This window comes from Maylandia zebra, linkage group LG18, assembly GCF_041146795.1.
Source record: "Maylandia zebra isolate NMK-2024a linkage group LG18, Mzebra_GT3a, whole genome shotgun sequence".
Taxonomy (NCBI): domain Eukaryota; kingdom Metazoa; phylum Chordata; class Actinopteri; order Cichliformes; family Cichlidae; genus Maylandia; species Maylandia zebra.
Genome location: NC_135184.1, coordinates 21,640,908 through 21,660,128, shown reverse-complemented (window position 1 = coordinate 21,660,128; position 19,221 = coordinate 21,640,908). Strand labels below are relative to the sequence as shown.

At 42.3% G+C, this 19,221-nt stretch overlaps 3 protein-coding genes across 7 annotated transcripts; 2 read left to right on the top strand and 1 right to left on the bottom strand.

Moving 5' to 3' along the window:
* The first annotated feature begins 930 nt into the window (after positions 1-930).
* LOC101464836 (midnolin-A) lies at positions 931-6,678 on the top strand. Its single transcript, XM_004542520.6, has 7 exons — positions 931-1,391; positions 1,535-1,622; positions 1,713-1,775; positions 4,120-4,662; positions 4,809-4,914; positions 5,090-5,323; positions 6,107-6,678. Exons 1-7 carry the CDS (start codon positions 1,162-1,164, stop codon positions 6,286-6,288), a joined length of 1,446 nt encoding a protein of 481 aa, XP_004542577.2. The 5' UTR covers positions 931-1,161; the 3' UTR covers positions 6,289-6,678.
* A 2,122-nt stretch (positions 6,679-8,800) lies between these two features.
* On the top strand, positions 8,801-13,348 carry cirbpa (cold inducible RNA binding protein a). Of its 5 annotated transcripts, XR_001167409.3 has the most exons (8): positions 8,801-8,960; positions 9,684-9,794; positions 9,898-10,004; positions 10,102-10,234; positions 10,320-10,452; positions 10,532-10,596; positions 12,958-13,049; positions 13,163-13,348. XR_001167409.3 is itself a non-coding variant. In XM_014412306.2 (7 exons), the coding sequence occupies exons 2-7, from the start codon at positions 9,695-9,697 to the stop codon at positions 11,728-11,730; spliced, it is 546 nt and encodes a 181-aa protein (XP_014267792.1). In that variant the 5' UTR covers positions 8,801-8,960; positions 9,684-9,694; the 3' UTR covers positions 11,731-12,010. The 5 variants fall into 5 exon arrangements, 4 of the variants coding, with proteins under 4 accessions (XP_014267792.1, XP_012772284.1, XP_012772283.1 ...); XM_014412306.2 differs by lacking the exons at positions 12,958-13,049; positions 13,163-13,348 and adding an exon at positions 11,723-12,010; XM_012916830.3 differs by lacking the exons at positions 12,958-13,049; positions 13,163-13,348 and adding an exon at positions 11,094-12,010 and having other exon boundaries at positions 8,802-8,960; positions 10,102-10,213.
* A 1,264-nt stretch (positions 13,349-14,612) lies between these two features.
* Positions 14,613-18,912, bottom strand: ndufa13 (NADH:ubiquinone oxidoreductase subunit A13). Its single transcript, XM_014412303.4, has 5 exons — positions 18,756-18,912; positions 16,195-16,273; positions 16,025-16,096; positions 15,473-15,542; positions 14,613-14,840 (listed from the first exon to the last, which is right to left on the bottom strand). Exons 1-5 carry the CDS (start codon positions 18,847-18,849, stop codon positions 14,721-14,723), a joined length of 435 nt encoding a protein of 144 aa, XP_014267789.1. The 5' UTR covers positions 18,850-18,912; the 3' UTR covers positions 14,613-14,720.
* Positions 18,913-19,221: the final 309 nt, after the last annotated feature.

The window sequence follows — 19,221 nt, the reverse complement described above, 5'->3', positions numbered from 1 at the left end:
AAATGCGAGAAACATAAGAATAAATGGTTGATTATCCCTGTATGATGTATGTTCTTACCCTGATATCAGATTCTTGGAGGCTTTTACTGACATACCTCAGGTAGAGCAGGTCATCCACTAATTGAAAGGTTGGTGGTTTGATCCCTGACTGCTCCAGACTATGTGCCAAAGTATCCCTACGCAACATACCGAACCCCAAGTAGATCTCTGATGTGCTCATCAGACTATAGATGTGTGTCAATGTCAGATAGAAAACACTTCGCTGTAGAAAAACCCCCTGCAGGAATGGGTGAATGAGGCATGTGGTATAAAATGCCTCGAGTGCATCTGCAGAGTAGAAAAGCACTATGCAAGAACCAGTCTGTTTACCATTTCTCTGAATGCTTTCTTTCCTCAGAAAAATATGTATTTTTAAAACTTTAGAAAAGTTGTTAGGGATACTTTTGATTATGCTCATGTTTTAATCAGCTCAAAGTTCTCAGGTTTTCATGAATCCACGTGTTTGACTCCACTGCATGTCGGTGAGGATTTTCTGTGCCTTTCATGCTGTAGGAGCTTCCAGCTCCTTAAAGGTTTTGCATAAAAATAGGCGACGCTGTTTTCATGCCAAGGAGTGGGTGTTTAACAAAATAGTCACCTCCTTAGAGGGATGCAGTGTCATCGCGGGGGGTCAGAACTAACCCCCCTGCCGGTACAGAAGCATCTCTGGTATAATCTTTTAATAACGTGAAGAATCCCCAGAGTTTAAATCTTAAGAATTACTACAGTCGGATGTTTTTTTGTGATTCTGTACAAAATGTGCACTGCGGATTGCGTCATTTATGAATGGCGAGTTGGGTGAAAAAAAGCCACGTGAAGCAGAGCTCCTTCAGATTGGGCAATGAAGCCTTCGTAGTCTTGTGTCCCTCTCCGATTGGTTGTGATGGGAAGTGGGCGGGCCTCGGCCTGCCAGGGGTCGGGGTGTATTTTCACGCTGGAGGAGTGGAGCTGCGCTTGTCAGAGACAGAAAGAGGAACTGGTGTGCAGTCTGCGGCTTGTCGTGGTTTCAGGGATGCTTCACATCGAGGAGCAGTGACGACCCGAGCACAGGAGCCCCGCAGCGCGTCGCTTCAGGTCATCCCAGCGACCAGAGCCCGAGTTTAAAGCAGCCAGTGTTCGTGAATGGAGCAGCAGCAGCGGGGTCTCTGTAGCGTCACCGCCTTCCAGTGTGCAAGCCGCGGGGCCGGGGTCTCCAGCGGCCAGCCCTCCATGCGTCTGTGCATCACCTCCACGGCCGGCAGCCCGGTGGAGCTGACCGTCCCCCGGGGGGAGACCGTGGAGGCCCTGAAAGCGCGCATCTCCCAGAAACTCAGACTGCACACGGACAGGATCGTACTCCTGCATAAAGACAGGTGAGTTGTTGCTTTACCCTGCATGCTGTGCACTTCCGGGAGTTTAGGTAAAGCAATTACGTTTAATCCGCGTATTTGATGCGTATGTGGGGTTTCTCCCCCCGGTTTGACCCATTAAAGCTGATTTATGTATTATAAATTAGGCACCTGACTGCAGGGACGCTCCTGGACCAGGGTGTAACAGATGGCAGCAAACTGACTCTGGTCCCAGTCATCGAAGCTGGTTTACTGGTACGTAAACTAATGCACATCTTAGACTGGCTGTTCTGTAACTTTGACGCACACATATAATCAGACTGTTTATTATATTGTGCCGCACAGTGCTCGACTACCAGGGCTGAAAGGACTGTTATGGATGTGTTGGAAAGTTTAACAGAAGTCCAGGTGAGCGTTTTAATTCTTTCTCACTGTATGCTTGAAGTAAACACTAGAAACTACCGTTTGCATGTAATAATATTGCTATTATATTATTGCATGCACCCATTTCATTAAATACAGCTTATTAGTTCTCGGTCGGACTCTATTTTGCCTTCCAACCTGTCTTGATTCTTCACGGCAGGAAACTCAGAGACTTTGGTTTATATTAACATCATAGCCCCACACAGATACATCCATGAACTGAATCTCCTGTCCACCACATCCTAAAGGTGCTCTACTGGTTCTAAAGGTGCCTGTGGAGGCCATTAGAGAGCAGTTCAAGAAACCAGAATGAGCTCATTTCAGCTTTGATGTGTTATCCTGCTGGAAGCAGCCATCAGAACACGCTACACTGGTAGTTATAAAGGGATGGACATGGTCAGCAACAATACTCAGGTAGACTGTTGTGTTTTAAGGGTGCTCAGCTGATAATAAGGGGGCACAAAGTCACATCGTTGCCCCACCAGCAGCCTGAACTATTAACACAAGGCAGGATGGATCCACGTTTTCCTGTAGTTTGCACCTAATTCCTTCTGTAACTGCTGAATGTCTTCTGTTGTCCAGTCTTGGTGAGCCCGTGTGATCTGTAGCCTCAGTTTCCTGTTTTTAGCTGACAGGAGAGCCACCCAGTGTGGTTTTCTGTTACCGTAGCCCATCTACTTCAAGGTTCGACGTGTTGTGCTTTCAGAGCCTATCTTCTGCATACCTTGGTTGTAACAAGTGGTTATTTGAGTTCCTGTTGCCTTCCTATCAGCTTGACGCAGTAAACAAGGCTTCTTTTTTTTGCCTTTCCTTCCTTCCGCACTCTGATGCTCGTCTTGACCATGCCGACATGCCTAAATGTGTTAAGTCGCTGTCGAGTGATTGTCTGATTACATATTTGCATTAACAAGTCGCAGAACAGGTGTGCCTAACAAAGTGGCTGGTGGGTGTACAGTCTATGGTAGAAACCGGTTGAATGCATGAATGAGGCAGAGAAACGTATTAAAAACCCTTTAAAAAAATCAATCAATAATTACTCGTCTAAAGACCAAGTTCGGAGGTGCATAGTTTTGGCTACACACACGTCATTCAGCCTGTAATTATCAGGATTTCCATCTTACTTTTACTTTTTATTTCAGTATTACTGTACTCGTAAAATGAGGACTGACCTGTACACATATAGAGTCCTAATAATAGCACAAAAACAACTGCACTTTTCTTTTCTGTACTGAACACAAGCAGCAAACATTCACAGACAGTCAGGGTGGAGAAATGTAATCCTATCTATTTATTATTACAATATTACAGTTTAGGAAAGAAGGGGTGGGGGTGAGACTTCAGGGGGAGGAATGCTGGAGCCGTTACCTGTTCCTCTTTCTACCCCCCAGTCCCTTCTTTACTTCCCTTTTTTCTTTTATTATTTTTGTCTTTATCATCACAGCTGTTTCTCATACTTGCTGTCTTTTCTCACAATATGCTGATATCTTTGTCCATCTGTTCTCTTCCTTCTTCTTCATGACGTGTCGCTTCTTCTCTTTCTCTTTATTTATCATTTTCTCTTCCTCCTTTTGAACTTTCTTTTCCATCCTTTCCGGATCCTCTGCATTGCAGCAGTATATTTTACATTCTAGTAAACTTTGAGCCACTTCCAACAAGTCTTTAATATGAAGTTTTAAAAAAAATAAATTACTTTAGACAGCGTATCTGGCCTTCATCTTGCACCCGTCCACCTCTTCAAATAATTTCTCACGCTTCTCTTTTTCCACATCCTGCGCTGTCCTGCTCTATATTTCATCTTTGTGAGACAAGAGTTCACTTACTTTTCCCAGCCTGCGCTGTGAGTGATTGTTCAATAAAGATATATATTTTTATGTATCCTTTATTCAACCAGGTTAGGCCCACTGAGGTCAAAGATCCATTTTACAAGAGAGACTTTGCAACATAGATGCATAAAAACAAACATTGGATCCAATTAATAACATTAAAACATACATAGGTGAGATAACCTTCATCATTTTTGTAGTTACCAGAGGCAATAACCCACACAGACACACACACTACACAGTCTTTAAAGCTTTAATAAAGGTGTGGTGAAGCAAAGCGGCAGATTTGCTATTTAAATTTACATCTCTGTGTGGTAGATTCCTCTGTAATCAGAGGTTACGTCATTGAAGCCATTCAAATTGACCCACATGAGAAATTCATGGGAAACATCCATGAATTTCTCATGGTTTTCTTGGTTATCAGTGTATTGTGGTTTCAGATAACTGTGCTGTAAACTGATAGCACCGGGAGAAGAAGAGTGAAACTTTCCTGTCTGTCCCTGCAGATTAACGACTTCCTGTCTGGGCGCTCACCTCTGAACATTAACCTTGGAATCGGTGCCCACGTGATGTGTGTGGAGCTCCAGCTGTCGGCGCAGGACGTGAAGGAGCTGCTGCTGGACTCAAAGGCTCACGGCAGCAATGCGCAGACGGCCAGCAGCACGAACCACCCTCACTCTGCCTCGGCGTGGACCTCCACCACTGGACCTGCTACCACATCAGCTTCACAGGCCTCATCTGCAACTCCATTCTCTGTTGACTCTTTGTCCTCGTTTCAGTTTAACACTCAGGGAGCCAGAACTTCACTGAACTCACAAAACCCTTCGGTTCCATCCAGTAGCGTTCCTGCCACAAACTGCTGTAATCCCTCTTCTCTGCTTAATTCCCACTCTGAGCACGGATCTCCGCACGCTCCTTCTCCTCTTTTGCCCTGTGGTTCTCCACATCCGGGTTCTCCTTTGCGAGCGATTGCACCGGTCTGTTCAGCCGGTCCCATCGGCTCCAGCCCGGCACCCCTGAGCCCCACAGCAGCCTCGACCTTCACAGAGGTTAGCCACACACACTCTAACGCAGAAGTCATCCACGTTAACGCGTAACCGAATTTTCACAATAGTCTTTTTGAATTTAAATTAGTGAGAAAAGAATATTTTATTACTCAGACTTATTCCTTAAGGTGGATATTTGTCCCTTACAGAGTAATGCTGATGCTTCATCCACTGCACAGCTGCCCAATCCTCCAGGAGCTGTCATAGAGAGTTTCGTGAGACACTCACCTGGCATCTTCTCTGGGACTTTCTCTGGTACGTCTGATCTGGACACTGCTCAGCAGTTTTTGTTTGGTCTGATTAACATAAACCAGTGATGTTTCCTAGTGTTGCAACTATAAGGGCACTCTTTCTAATCTAATGACCTTTTGAATAGCTGTTTTTAGGAAAAGTAGAGAAAAAAGTAGTAATGACTCCTCTATCCTCTCAGGCACCCTGGCCCCTTGCAGTCAGAGCGGTTTCAGTCATCCTCGACGTGGTGTCGCCATTATTCTCCAGATCCTCAACGACCTCCTCAGAGCCGCCTACCACCACCAGGGGGCTCCAGTTCCTCATCCTCTACACCGCTGTCCTGCTCAAGGCGCTGAAGTCAGCCCGCTGCTCACAGCAGAAGAGCCCAGACCACCAGCGATGCAGAGGACAGAGCCCCTCTGCGGCGCTCCAGGTCAGCTCAAGCTAATATTATTTTGGAAACTCGGAGAGCATGTCATCATCACACGCATGTAAATGCATGCAAATACTGGAATAGTGTGCATTTTAGAAATCAGGACAGGGAAATGGAAACAAAAACAATAAAAAAGGAGACTGTTTATGGCCCCCAGAGAATAAAACGCGCTCGTGTTTCTGTGCTGCGTCATATTTCGTCACGCAGCACTTGTGCAGCAGTTACACGGGCCTGCGTGAGTATAAAGACTATTACAGTCTTAACAGGCGGTGTTAACGACAGCGCATCCACGAGCGTTTACGCTTCCTTATTAGGCTGCGATTCTCTCGTGCTGACGGGGTTTCTCGTGGATTTGTATGTTTGCATTAGAGCTGAAAATATGAGGAAATCAAGCAGAGCAGTTGCCTCGCAGCTTGTCTGTCAATCACTTCTACATAGTTAGGTGCTTTTCTTTCACCTCATAGCTGAGGAAACTTTGAGGGTTTTGACAGGTGGTGGAACAAGACGAAGCATCTGACAGCTGCAGCTTTAGAAAATTCAACTAGTCGTGTTTTTACTGCGTCAGAGAAACAAACTGATTCTGGGTCGGAGCTTCGGGAGGTCGTCTTGACCACGTCTGCGTGTTATTGGCTGATTGGATGTTTGCATTAATGAGCAGACATATAAATTAAGCCTGACAAAGTGGCTTTTGAGTGTATTTCTTATGACCAATGCAGTAATTAATGGCGGAGAGCACACCTTAACATTCACGTGTCTGACCCATTTCTTTCTTCTTCTCTGTAGGTGACGTAGCCCACGAGGGTCCCGTCGTGCACTCGTCCACAGAGGAGAATCAAACGCTGCACTGTAAGCTAGAGCACCTCCAGCTCCTGATGCACGAGAGGCGTCTACGCAGGAGGGCTTGCAAGACCTCGCGCCTCTCACAAGGCTCTCATCCGTACCAGAAGCGCCACCATCACCCCTAGTCTCTGAATGTAAAAAGACCCGCTCACTATGATAGATACCAGAGCTGACCTTGCCGTACAGGGCTACGGAAAAAAAATGAGCCTTTGTTAGTATTTTTCTACTATCTGAAACTATACGTCTAAATGTTGTGGCTTTTTCTGTGATGTGTAATCTGAGTCTGTCCTTCAGTGACTGCAGCTCCGGCTGTTGCAGTATGTAGCACGTGTCACATAGATTTCCCTGTTGGTGTTTTACTCTACGTACTCTGATGCCTTAACTGTACATGTTTTGAATGTAAGACTGTGTTTCGTTCCATGCAAGCAATGTTTCTTGAAAATATCTTATTTATGAAATAATAGGAAGCAAAAAAAATATGCAAATAATAAAGGGAAATAATACAAAATCTGAAAGCGTTTATGAGTGGAGCCTGTTCTTTTTAAATGAAGAATATAATGTTGCCTTCGTCTGTTAAACTGGATTTTTGTTGGGTTTTTTGGGGATAAAAATGTCTCAGCCTTATTCTACTGATCGTCCTTTCTGTTTGGTTGTCACAGCTGCTCTTGTATCTGTGATCAGGAGATATGTGTGGTGAAGATGAATGATCTACTTCTAGATTAAATGCTACGTGCTTTGTCTTGATGCGTGCTCAATCATCCAGGTGAGAACAACTGAACTGAATGCCGTTTATAAAGCTGGGAACACCTGCAGTCGGCACACTGGGTCAACAGAAGCAGCCTTCCAGGTTACTCTGTGACCTCTGTGCTTTGTCGCTTTTCATTATTAATAGCCGCATGAGTTTCAGAGAGGTGATGCCATCTCTCTTCGTGGAGCAGAGGTTTCAAGAAAATCTCAGTGATGCTGTAAAGCTGAGCATTACGATTTAAAATAAAACTGAAATATTGGTTCTCCTCGACAGTAACGCAGGAAGTAGAACGTGAGCACTGATGTGCAGCCAACCAAGACTCCTTACACTTCTTCCATGACAGCAACTGAACATTTCAAACTGTTTCGAGCGGGCCGTTAAAGACAAGCATAGCGTAGGGTCTAAAACGTGATGCTTGAGATACCAGAATTTGCGTGAATAACTATGTGACTTGTTAAAGCTATGACTGGAATCTTAAGAGGCACTCCAATGAGTACTTTGTGAAAAATGCCATAAATTGAAGCGTTCGCCTCTCTGTAGCCAGCGTGTCTGATGCTGAGCTCACAGGATGCAAATCACAGCGGCAGAACATGAAGCTGTTCGAGGTGAGCTGAAACATCTGTGCCTGCCTTCGCTGCTGACGTGCAGACAAACACGAAGCCTTGCTCGGGTGTAGCCTGTGTGATCTGCAAGCTGAGAAGCGTGTGGAAGCTCACTCGTTCGGCTATCAAACGACGATCAGCACACAGCTGGGGACTGCAGCGCGAATGCTGGCGTTGTTTTCGGTGCAGCTCTGTTGATCGTGATCACGGAGTGTGCAGCTGCAGCAGCAGCACGCCCGGCGCCACATATCAGACAGCACACGGCTGCTCGTCCTGAATCCTAAAGAGCGCCTGTGCTGCAGATTCGGCGCTACAGGCACAGTCGGCCATGATAGTGTAGCCTACACACTGCCCGCCCCGATGAATTCATTTTGGCGGTATCGATCCAATGATTTACAAGAAAGAGGATGAAACCCTTTCCCTGCACGCTGATCTATTCCTCGTAGCGCTGCAAGGACGTTGCAGATCAAAGCTATGGGATTTCGAGCCTCCTACACAGACGTTCATTTCTCTCTCTTTGCCTCCCACACACACCATTCAAACACACTGCATCGCTTAGGCGTGCATGTGCAGATAAATCTTCCTCCCACACAGACAAACAGGACTTCGGCCCCACACACCTGACCGCCATCGTGACTCACGCAAACAAAGCACTCGAGGCGTGCAAAATAAACACAGTTGAATCATTTTCTCCGTTAACTACATATGAAAGCGACTTGCAGTTATGACTGGCATTCATCTGACTGCACTCAGTGGTTTTAATTGTGCTACCACGCTGTTATTTTACTGTGCTTGAAAACAAAGCATCTCTGGAATGATTATTAATCTGGTTTCTGTTTAAGGCACAAATATACGCGGATACTTTCAGTTTAATGTGTTTGGAGGCCACTGGCAGGAGGACATTTCTACATCTATATTTTTGGTTGCGAAGTCAAATCAGATACAAATTATTATTCAAATCAGAGTACGGTAATCTGTGCTGCTAGGAAAACTACTTGGAGATGAAAAAGCCCAGAAGTGACTGATGGGTTCAAGGGCATCAGGGATCGGCTCTGAGTACCTTGTTCTTTGCAGGGGGATACAGCTGCCAGGCAGGAGGACTTCGTGGATGTAGTGGAAGAGGAAATGCAGGTGAGCTGTCTGATAATGGAGAATGCTAAAGATAGATTGAGGCGGAGGCAAATGATCCGTTGTGGCGACCCCTAAAGGCAGCAGCCGAAAAACGAAGAGGAATTAAATGCGGCCCAACCTAAGAGCACTATGCTGCGTCACCCTAACACAAGATGGCGCTGTTGGCGGCTGTTCTAATGGTCTGCCGCCCAAACAGCAGTAGAAGAAGGAGTGAGTGCGCATTGCAGTGAAAAGCGGATCGCGCTCGTTCTTCTCCCTCATTCGACCTGCATCGCCGCTCCCAGTAACTTCCCTTACATCTCCGTGAGAGACAAAGGTAAACGCTTTCTCTTTGTTACGTGTTGTTTCTACACGTTGCAAGTTATAATCTTATTCATGCATCTATATTTGTAAAGTATGAAACGCATATTTTTTTTCCAATGTGACCTCTTTCTATTGATTGAAACTATTTTTAACCGGCGTTTGATCGCTTTTTTTTTTTTTATTTGATCGTTTTAGAATGTTTTTTCGATGTGTAAATGCTATGGTGCACTTTGCAGAAATAGGTTAACCTATTTTTTCCCCCCATATTAATTGGGGTAGTTAGATAAGCTGCAAAATAAGGCAGCTGGCCACCCCTTGAGATGGCGCAAAGTAGCTCATTGAAACAAAAGCGTGTAGCGCGGTGCTACAAAATGGCGCTGGAAGAAAAACCGCCAGCTAATCCGCTAACGAAACTGCGCCACGTTTTCAGGCCCCAGGCCTAGGGTGACTCCATTTTGACTTTTGTCGACGATCATCGATTAAATATGACGTAGCTTTAAGATAAATTCAGATTTCATGGTCTGTTAAACGTCGGGACGTATGTAGGCCATTACTACGCAATCAGTGATCGCCATTTTATGAAACTGCTCCGGTGACCTACTTTCTCATTGCGGCTAACCCTAACCCGACTGTGCGTGTCGACGGTTTTTCGCCGACAAAGGGCCTCTTTTCAGTTTTAAGGATTTGTGGGGAGACTTTTTTTTTTTTTTTTTTAATTGCTTTCATTTTTTTGTAGCTATAACAAAAATGTCGGACGAGGGAAAATTATTCATCGGAGGTCTGAGCTTCGAGACCAACGAGGACTCTCTGGCTGCGGCTTTCGGCAAATACGGAACCATCGAAAAAGGTAATTAAACCTCTTTACCCCTCTTGAGTATATAGTTTAAAATTACTTCAGACATCAATATTTTACTAAATATGTGGCCTAATCGGAATTTCTCCCTGATTAGTGGACGTGATCAGAGACAAAGAAACCGGAAGATCTCGCGGGTTTGGCTTCGTGAAGTACGACAATGCAGAGGACGCTAAAGACGCACTGGACGCCATGAACGGAAAGGTAAAAATCACGCTACTCAATTTATAATCGAATTAAAAAATATTTATAGTTAATGTAATTGTATTTATACGTTTTTACATTTCCTGTTGTATTGCAGACGCTGGACGGACGTGCTATTCGGGTGGACGAAGCTGGAAAGGGAGGGCGCTCAAGAGGAGGTTTTGGCTCTGGCCCACGAGGAGGCAGATTTAGCGGCTCCAGAGGGAGAGGTGGGCGTGGTTATTCCCGAGGTGCGACGTGGGAATATTTTTAAAAAGTTGAACTTAAAGGTTTATTCTAACACTATCGAAATTAAAACTGCTTTGTTTGTAATAGGTGGATATGGTGGAGACAGAGGGTACGGAGACAGGAGTTATGGTGACAGAAGCTTTGGTGGTGGAGACAGGAGCTTTGGTGGCAGTGGATACAGGAGTGGAGGATATTCCTCAGGTGGCTACAGAGAAAACAGGTAAATAATCGGAGCTTAAAATTGTTTAATGCACTTTATTTTTTACTGTATTTTAAATGCAAGTTTCTTGTTTATATAGGGGGCAGGGTGGATATGGTGAGCGTTCAGGATCTGGATCCTACCGCGATGGATACGACAGCTATGGTAAGCATCAATAATATGTATTTCAGGTATTTGGGTGCATTTATGTTGGGGCTGTCTGTACAAAATCTAAAGGAACACTGAAAGCACATCTCAGTAACTGGCATAGTCAAACTGCGCAGCACTCTAATTTTTAAATACCTGCTTTAAGTGGCGGGTTGAGATGCTGTACACTCCAACACTGTAAATTGAGATTTCACAGCCCCAACATGGGAAGCCTATCACCATGTATGCCCCTCAGTTTTGTGCTTAACTTGATGCCTCTTTCCAAACGGTTGCCAGATTTCTTTTGTGCCCTTCTCTGACAAAGAGGCTGGAAACCATTTGAACCACTTAAAGCAAACCCCGAATTTCACGTGTTCTCAAATTGCGAGGAAGGCAAGGACCCCCTTATGCAAAAAGAGGGAGGGTTGTTAGGCGGGTTGAAAGGGGAATATTTGTAAAACTCCAGTGTTCGAACTTGCAGTGTCTTTACCTCTGTGCCCACTTCTTATCCTCAGCTACACATGAGTAAACATCTCCCTGATTCAAGATCTTCACTTGGCTGGCTGTTTTTCAAAGATGCGCTCCTCAAGAAAAATGTCCACGTGTTTGCTGACCTTAGTTCTGTAGTTTTGTTGTAATAGTTCAGCATCTTTAAAAAGAAGAAAAATGTAGCAATGGGTTTTGGTCATTCCTTATAAAACCTGTTACAAATTACAGTTAAAGAATCTTAACCATGCTTAATTGGACTCATTTCTCAAAGATCGTGCAACTAAAAGGCATCTGTAATCTGATACTGTAAAGTCCCATTTTTGGGGATCAAGACAGTTCTCAGTGTGGCTTTTCATTGAACAGCCACTACCATTGCTCTAAACTTTGTCCAGCACTTGAAGTGCTTCCTGATTTGATTCCTTTTCTTATATATTGCAATATCTGGGGCTTGTTTGTGTTCCTTATTTTCCCCCTCAGTCTCTGACTGACCTACCTCCTGCCAGGTTTTAAACTGAGAGGAAAGATATATGCTCATAAACAGACTTTTGGGAGACTTGATGCTAAATTCAAATTAATATTAAAAAAAGAGAAAAAAACCTTAGTTTAACTGAGGCTCCTGTTTGTTCAATTTCCCAAAAGAGTGAATTCCTTTCAGACTGGTGAACTACACATCCGAAGTGGCCGGCTGTTCATGAAGTTGCAAATTGCAGCATGCTACAGTCTGTCCAAGGTATCTTCTGTGCTCTGCTCAACATCTGCATTTTTAATGTGCTGTAAAATGGACTAATCTTGTTTAAAGTGATCGAGAAATGTAACTTTGTTTCCCTAAAGCTTATATATATCTCAAACCGGGAACAGTTTTGTACTTTTTGTTCTTTGTATGATCAACTTTATTTTGTCAGTTTGGCTTCATGGAGCCTATTAAACAAATTGTGGAAAATCATCATGATTGTTGCCTCTTAAAACAACCGCATGGGGACTAAAGCTGAGCGCTGTAGGCTCATTTTAATGTAATGCTGCGTGAGAACTAAATCATCTGCTTGATGCAATCAGATGGTGCCCATCTCTGGACTAAAGTCAACAATTTGGTAGGCTAGTCAAAGTTCTCAAAGCTTAAAAGGGAGGGGAGGGAAGGCTGTTACTGGGTATCTGTAAAGATCCACACAAGTTTAAAAGGGGGGGGGGGGAGAGCACAGTTGAATCAAGTGAATCCTGTACATGTTAAACGATCCATGAGCCGAATGTTGTACCTACTAAGTGTGCTGATCAAACAAAGTGGCATATGGGGGAAGTTGGTGCCTGGTCATGTTCATGCTTCATTACGTTCAAGAGAGGTCAAGAGCTCCTTCAGTATCCTACAAGTCCTTGGAGAGTGAAGTGTTGCGCCTACCAACAAGTGCTCCTCAGAGATGAAAGCTGCTCTTGCCTAGTCAAATGTGAAGAAAGTAGGCCAGTGCACGTGAGGTAAAAATCTCCTTTTGCTTTGCTCACATCCTTGAAACTAAGTTCTCATTGTTGCCATGAATACCTTCAAGTTAGCTGCTGTTTAGTCCTCTGCTTCAGATGTCTCCTACAAACATCACAAGTCCTCTTACCTGATTCTAAAGTCCATTGGGAGGTGGGGTTTCTGTCTGGGATATAGTGCTCCACCTTGAGTCCACCAAAAAAATGCATTGGTCCTTTAAGTCGGGTAGTTTTGTGCTCAGTCCACTTTGGTCACTAGTCCACAAATTTGCTCCTGTAATGTCCACAAGCCCCAATTCATGTGTAAGGTGTCTAGACTGCATTCACTTTTCCTTTGTACCTTATGTGGTGAGTCATTAATACTGCATGCAGTTTGACTTCAAGCATCAGTTGGCAGGTTTAATCCACCCATTTCTCCTCCTCTAGACTGAAAACTGACTGGATGCTTCAGTGGGTCTCGTCACAGCTGAAGTAGCTGGATTTTTAGGCTGCAAGATCTCATGCAGTTGCTGTATCAGGTAAGTTGTAAAGCATGTTGTTACTCAAAGCTTTTGGTGGTTTTCAGTTTTTTGTTTTGTTTTTTTTGCTCAAAACTGGAATTTTGTCAGGCTAAATAAGATGTTTGTTTCAGGTCCAATGAGCAGTGGGGTGACTGTCAACACGAAGGAATCTCCCAAATTCCTGAAGCACATTTCCTGATGTTACAGTAAATGTCGCAAACTGGGAAAACAGCATTACAGAGCTGCAGTTGATAGACAAACCTGACTATGTAGTTTTGCTTTGGCTTGAAACGTGAATAAAATCTGACACAAAAGAACTTGCTGTGGTGTTTCTTTCTTTGTAAACACATGCCTGAGGATTTGCTTACTTTGAAACTCACATTGGCTTTTTATTTCTAAAGATATAGAGACATGTCAGAATGGTTTAAAGGTAGGAGGGGAAAGTAATGTAGTTGAGGAAATATTGTGTGCTTAAGTTTAATTGTCATCTTAAGGAAGATGCACTAGGGCCAGATATACATTTGTGTTTAAGTATGTAGGGTAATGGGTCATTGGTACAAATTTGTAAATAGCTGGATATGAATAGTGTGTAAAATACTACAATCTAATTACCCAGCTCATTGTCTTTGCAGTAGTCTGGTGTATGTAAGCCAATTTCAATTGGTTAACATCTCACTTGTCAAGCTGTTGTGTTTAGACACACTGATGCTACCAAGCTATTACTTGGTATTATTACATACTTGGTAGAGGTAATAACTAATACTTGGTCTTTGTAAGATTTGAAGGATTACATTAGAAGTTTAACGTGATATGAAGTTGAAATACACTTTTGCCATATCTGATGCATTGATTATAAGATGCAAATCTTGACTTATGACCCAATGTGTACGTGACAAGTGCAGCTGACTGCGCACACTTACACACAGGCACATGAAACAAGTCCAGCAGGTTTGTTTACTATGCAAACATGAAGGCTGCTGGTTTGTCTTGTAAATTAGGACAAACAAGTTTAACAGGATGCACCGCTGTACTTTTTCTGTGGTTTCATAATGGCTTCATCTGAAAAGGTAATCTGACAACTTTGTCTTAATCTTCAGTGTAATTTGATCAGTGAAATAAAAGCTAATTACTACCTCAGTTTGGAAAGCTGATAATCAGGCAGTGGCTCACTTTTGTCAGTGTGCACTGACCTCCACACTGTAGTTCACCAAACTCATCTTCCTGTACTTGGCACACGTGTGGTGTCACATTTTACAAAGGAAGAGCTTCAGACTAGTAGATTTTGTGCTTGAGCACTGAGTTACATGTACTAAAAATACAAAATAAGGATTCATATTTAAGTATATTAATTCATTATTTAAATAAATATCAAGCATTTGGATGTCACAGCTGGTAGGTGTGTTAGTACTGTGCTAGTTCCTGTAGAAAAATAAACAGTCAACTTCATGAAATAAGAAATAAAGTACACTACATGGCTATAAAATGCAGTGGAGTAGAAGTATGACGATAAATATCTGAAACAGTACTGACATAAGTAGTTTTAGTTTCGCCCAAATTAAAGAACTGACACAGAAGCCAAGATCAGGTACAGAAAAACAGACACTTTAATTTGGAACATTTACAAGCTGAAGTGAACGACCACACAGGTCCAGGTGGAGGAGCTCGGGATGCTGGTGGTCTCGGTGGTGTTCACACGTACCACAGGAAGCCGAAACGCTTGTGCAAAAGCTCTTCGCGGGGCCTGAGGTTGAACAGCTCCTCTGACAGAGGGGTGACCCAGCGGTCTGTGTGAAAGACGCTCTCGCCAACCTGCACGGGTTAAAAAGATGCACAGTCAGCATCAACACAGGAACGCTGAAGTTCAGCGACAGACCTGAACTAAAATATAGATTCATTTGTTACCCTGTTTACTGAGTCTTATGTATTTTCACTTTGCATTTTTACCCAAACATACTTGGATTTTTGCAGTTTCCTTTATTTATTTTTTCCTTTCAGCTGCAGTAGTACGGGGTTGTTTAAATTGTGTCTCAGGTTAACCTTTGCATCTCAGCAGGCTCACAGCAAGTAAGGTAGGTGGGAAATCTAGATAAGTGTTATGCTTACAAAACAAAGCTGAAAATAATACTGTCGGTCAGTGCGTTTAAGAGGAAAAGTCAATCATCTTTTCTGTGTTGGACTGTACGCACCTATCTCAGCTAATATTTGTACGAAATGCAAATGTTTATAGTATGATTTTTCTTTGGTGTCTGAACCGTTTTAAAAATGAAAACATCAAGTATATTAAAAACTAATGAAAAGGCATCTATTAAATAATGTTGGACAGGTCATGAAAAATTCTTCTCTATAATTATATCATAAAGATGCTGTATATGAAAAAAAGTAATAAATGACTAAAAAATAATGAATAAGCAGGAGCAACTGATTTTTTTTAAACTTCTTACCTTCCAACCTGGAACGTCCTTCATGATGACTACCTCCTCTTCCAAGTTTTCCCTCAGCATCCGTAAGGTCCTAGCACAGAGACAACATTCAGCTCAGCATTTAAACAGCTGACCTGTGTTTGCAAGCTTAGGCAGTATAAAAGATGGACATAGTTCATGTGTCTGAAAAGGTCAATGGCCTTCAATCTGCATTCTTTCTAATGGACAGCAGAGGGCGACTCCTGTGCTTGAAAAAAAAAACCCAAAGCATTCCCAAATTCCTCTGAGACCCCAGTAAACACTTTCCTGATGTGTTTAGGGACTCAGTTTGTAGTTTATGTTTGTACTGAACAAACCATTGAGGCCATTTTGTCAATGAAAGTCAATCTGGGAGTCAGGAAGGAGAAACACCTCAGTTTGAGGCTTCATAATAGACAATTACAGACCAACATTTAGGTGATCTAAACGTTGGTTGGCTGCCTATGTCTAACTATTATATACAGTCTATTGTTGTAAACACCATTGAAAGAAAAAAAAAAACCATAGTAAGCATGCACAAAAGTGCTCAGTCACCTTCGGTCATGCTCTGCCTGCAGCAGAGGCATCAGAGCTATCCTGGCTTCCAGCTCTTCAATCTGCAGTCGCCTGCAACACGCAAACACGCACACACAGTTTGAGACTGAGCAGTGCACACAGGTGTGACAGTAAGCAAAACCACATCACAATTCCTTGACATTTCTTACCTCCTCTCTCTGTTCCACTTGAATAGCCTCCAGTACCCAAAGACCATGATGCCAATGCCAATGCCAAACATACTATATCCTGCAGGTTAAAGAATGAATGAAGCAACAGAACATTATTGAGTATTAATGCACATTTTTAACATCTTTAAGTAGGTTTACATATGTATTAAAGCATTTACTATAATAATAGCTGCACAGGCTTATGCTGTTCTAACGTATTATACAGGAGAACTCATTGAAATATCCATCAGAGAATTTGCTTTTTAACAACATCAGACCCTGTTGGAGGAGCTGACATTCACATACGGTGTCACCTGCGTTCGGCCACAACTTTGGAAATAAATTCCCATCATTACATGTGGAAGATGTGGAAAACCTGAGTACGCTTCATTTTAAAGCAGTTTCACTGTGATATAAAGTCATCAGACTGCTACTGCTGACTGATGCCTCTTTGAGACTCATTTCAGATCTTTCTCGATACTGTCAAGTAAATGGTGCTAAAATTCAGTGTCCTGTACTGCCCTACAACGCCTTATAAAATTACTATAAAATGGATATTACCACATACTTTTTGGTATAGGGAGGAAAAATGTGTGAAAATTTCACAAACCAACTTAATGAGGTTCCATTAAAACATTTTTCCTTCTTTTTTTTTCAGATTAACCCATTATTCACATGACGAAACTAATCTGCTGGAGTGCTGGAGTAACAAACAGGAAATAATCTTAATTTAACACTTAACATTAATATGTATAGCATTCTTACTGCAACCACTATCTAGTCATGGAGTTTAACACAGTGTTTATATGCATTTTATACTTTTTACACTTTATATTTTTACTTACCAGCCAAAAGCCAAGCAAGTAAGGTTTTACAACTCAAACGCAGGTGGGACAGTTTAGATAAAAGCGTCTAAAAGTCACTGTTTCTGTAGCTGCTGCTCTCTGAAACTCTTTGCAGTGCTTTTCAGTTGCAGTGTATTCTGATGTGTAGTCTTGTTGGCATTAAGTCTCTTTTTGGGTTCACATTAAAATAACTTTTATTCGTGGTCAGCTTCATTTGAAATCATCTATATAACGTTAGTGTCACTAAGAGAGTTTTGTACCAATTATTGTGCCCCAACGTAAAGAGCTGTGCAAAAGTCTTGAGGCGCGCCTGAGCTCTTTATATTTTCTTCCAAGGAGCCAGCCTTTCTCGTAATTTGCAAAGTAGTCTGACCAATCATTCTCCAGGCTTTCTGAAGGTCTATCCAAGCTTTTCTTTGGACATGGCTGCTTTTTCAATAATTTTCAGTCCTTGTACCTGACCACTGTCAAGGGAATGTTTCTTGTGTTTGTTAAGCCACTTAACACTGGCCTTTGAATAAATCAAAACACAAAAAAATGCACTTAACTCAAGGGATGCAACGGTGCTGTGTCTGCACATAACAGACAACTTACCAAAGAACACATTTTAAATTGTATCTTTATGCATTTTGTTACTAGCACCCTGTAACAAAAACCAATTGTTCATTTCTATTCTTTTACTTGAATGTACAATAAAACTCCGAAAGACAACACTGTTTGATAAACATCAGATATTTTTGCACCGACACGTTAATTGTCAAAGAGCTGAAAGCTTGGCATATTGTAGAATGTTGTGCAGTGTGCACTAAAAAACAAAAACAAAAAAATTCAGTAAACTTGATAAGTGGAGGACAACAGAGATGTCAGGTCTACAGCCATATGTAAAACAGGATATAGGCTCTGTCATGTTTTGGAGCTGCATTTCAGCCAGTGGTGTAAAGACCTTGTGAACACAGTAAAGAAGTGTGGTTGGATTCTGACCCATCGCGCAACACAATCTGGTCTTTTAGTATGTGCTGTAAATGCATGCCTGTATAAAAAAAAAAAAAACCCACAGTAGTGGAACACTATCAGCCATGGACTGGCCTCCCAAAAGCTCAGACCTCAACATTACTGAAGCAGTGTGGGATCATGTTGACTGAGAACAGAACAAAAGGGGACAGAAACACCCAAAGAAGAGCTTTGAATGCCCTTCAAGAAGTCTGAAGAAATATTCCTGAATACCACTTCAGACTACGCTGTCCTAAGAGATCATCTTAATCAATTAACGTAAACTTAATCAAGTAGTTGATTTTACGGCTTTAACACTGTTAACCAAGCAGCAAACGATAGAACAGCTAGAACAGTTTCATCAAATAAAACCTAACCCTCCGTTTAACAGTAGGCATTATCACTTTAACTGAACCTGCACATTAAACGACTCCCTGTGTTAGCTAGTTAGCATGTCGTTCTAAACCTGTCAATAACAATTCACATTAAAATGTTGCTCTGCTGCAAAAACACTTGTACAACTGTTGTCGTGCTGTTAGTCAAGATGTTCCTTTTAATGACAAGGATAAATGTAAGACCCCGCATACACATTTTTATCTTAGCTTGGATCTTTGTATTTATGCTAACGGGTTAGCGTAACCAGCAAATATCACCTAAACTATCCAACATTTAACAACTGCTGAATGAATCTAAATGTCTGGCTACGTGAGCGTGTGGCGTATGTACCCGAAAGTCCTCTTTTCGGTAGATTTCTCTTATAATCAAAGGGAGCATAGCCTCCCGGAGGAGGCATGTCCTGCTTCACCTTGGACCCCGCCATCTTCCTCCAACCTCCTCCAAAACACGCCAGTGACGTCCCTGAAGACACTCTTCTTCGCTGGTAGAGAAAAACTGTAGCAGCGCTCCAGCGCCCCCACATGTTCGGACATATATTATATTATATTATATTATATTATATTATATTATATTATATTATATTATATTATATCCAACTGTAATGTTAACATATATTTTATAAAAATGTTACATAATGTTCATTTTTTTATGTTGATGTGGTAAAGTGATAACTATAATGCAAATAACAGAATAAAAACATAAATATTCTATAACAAAGAAATGCCCTGAATCTGAGTAAAAGTACTTAAAAAGTGTATAGAAGCAAAGATGGATTTCCTAAAAACATCATGTTGCA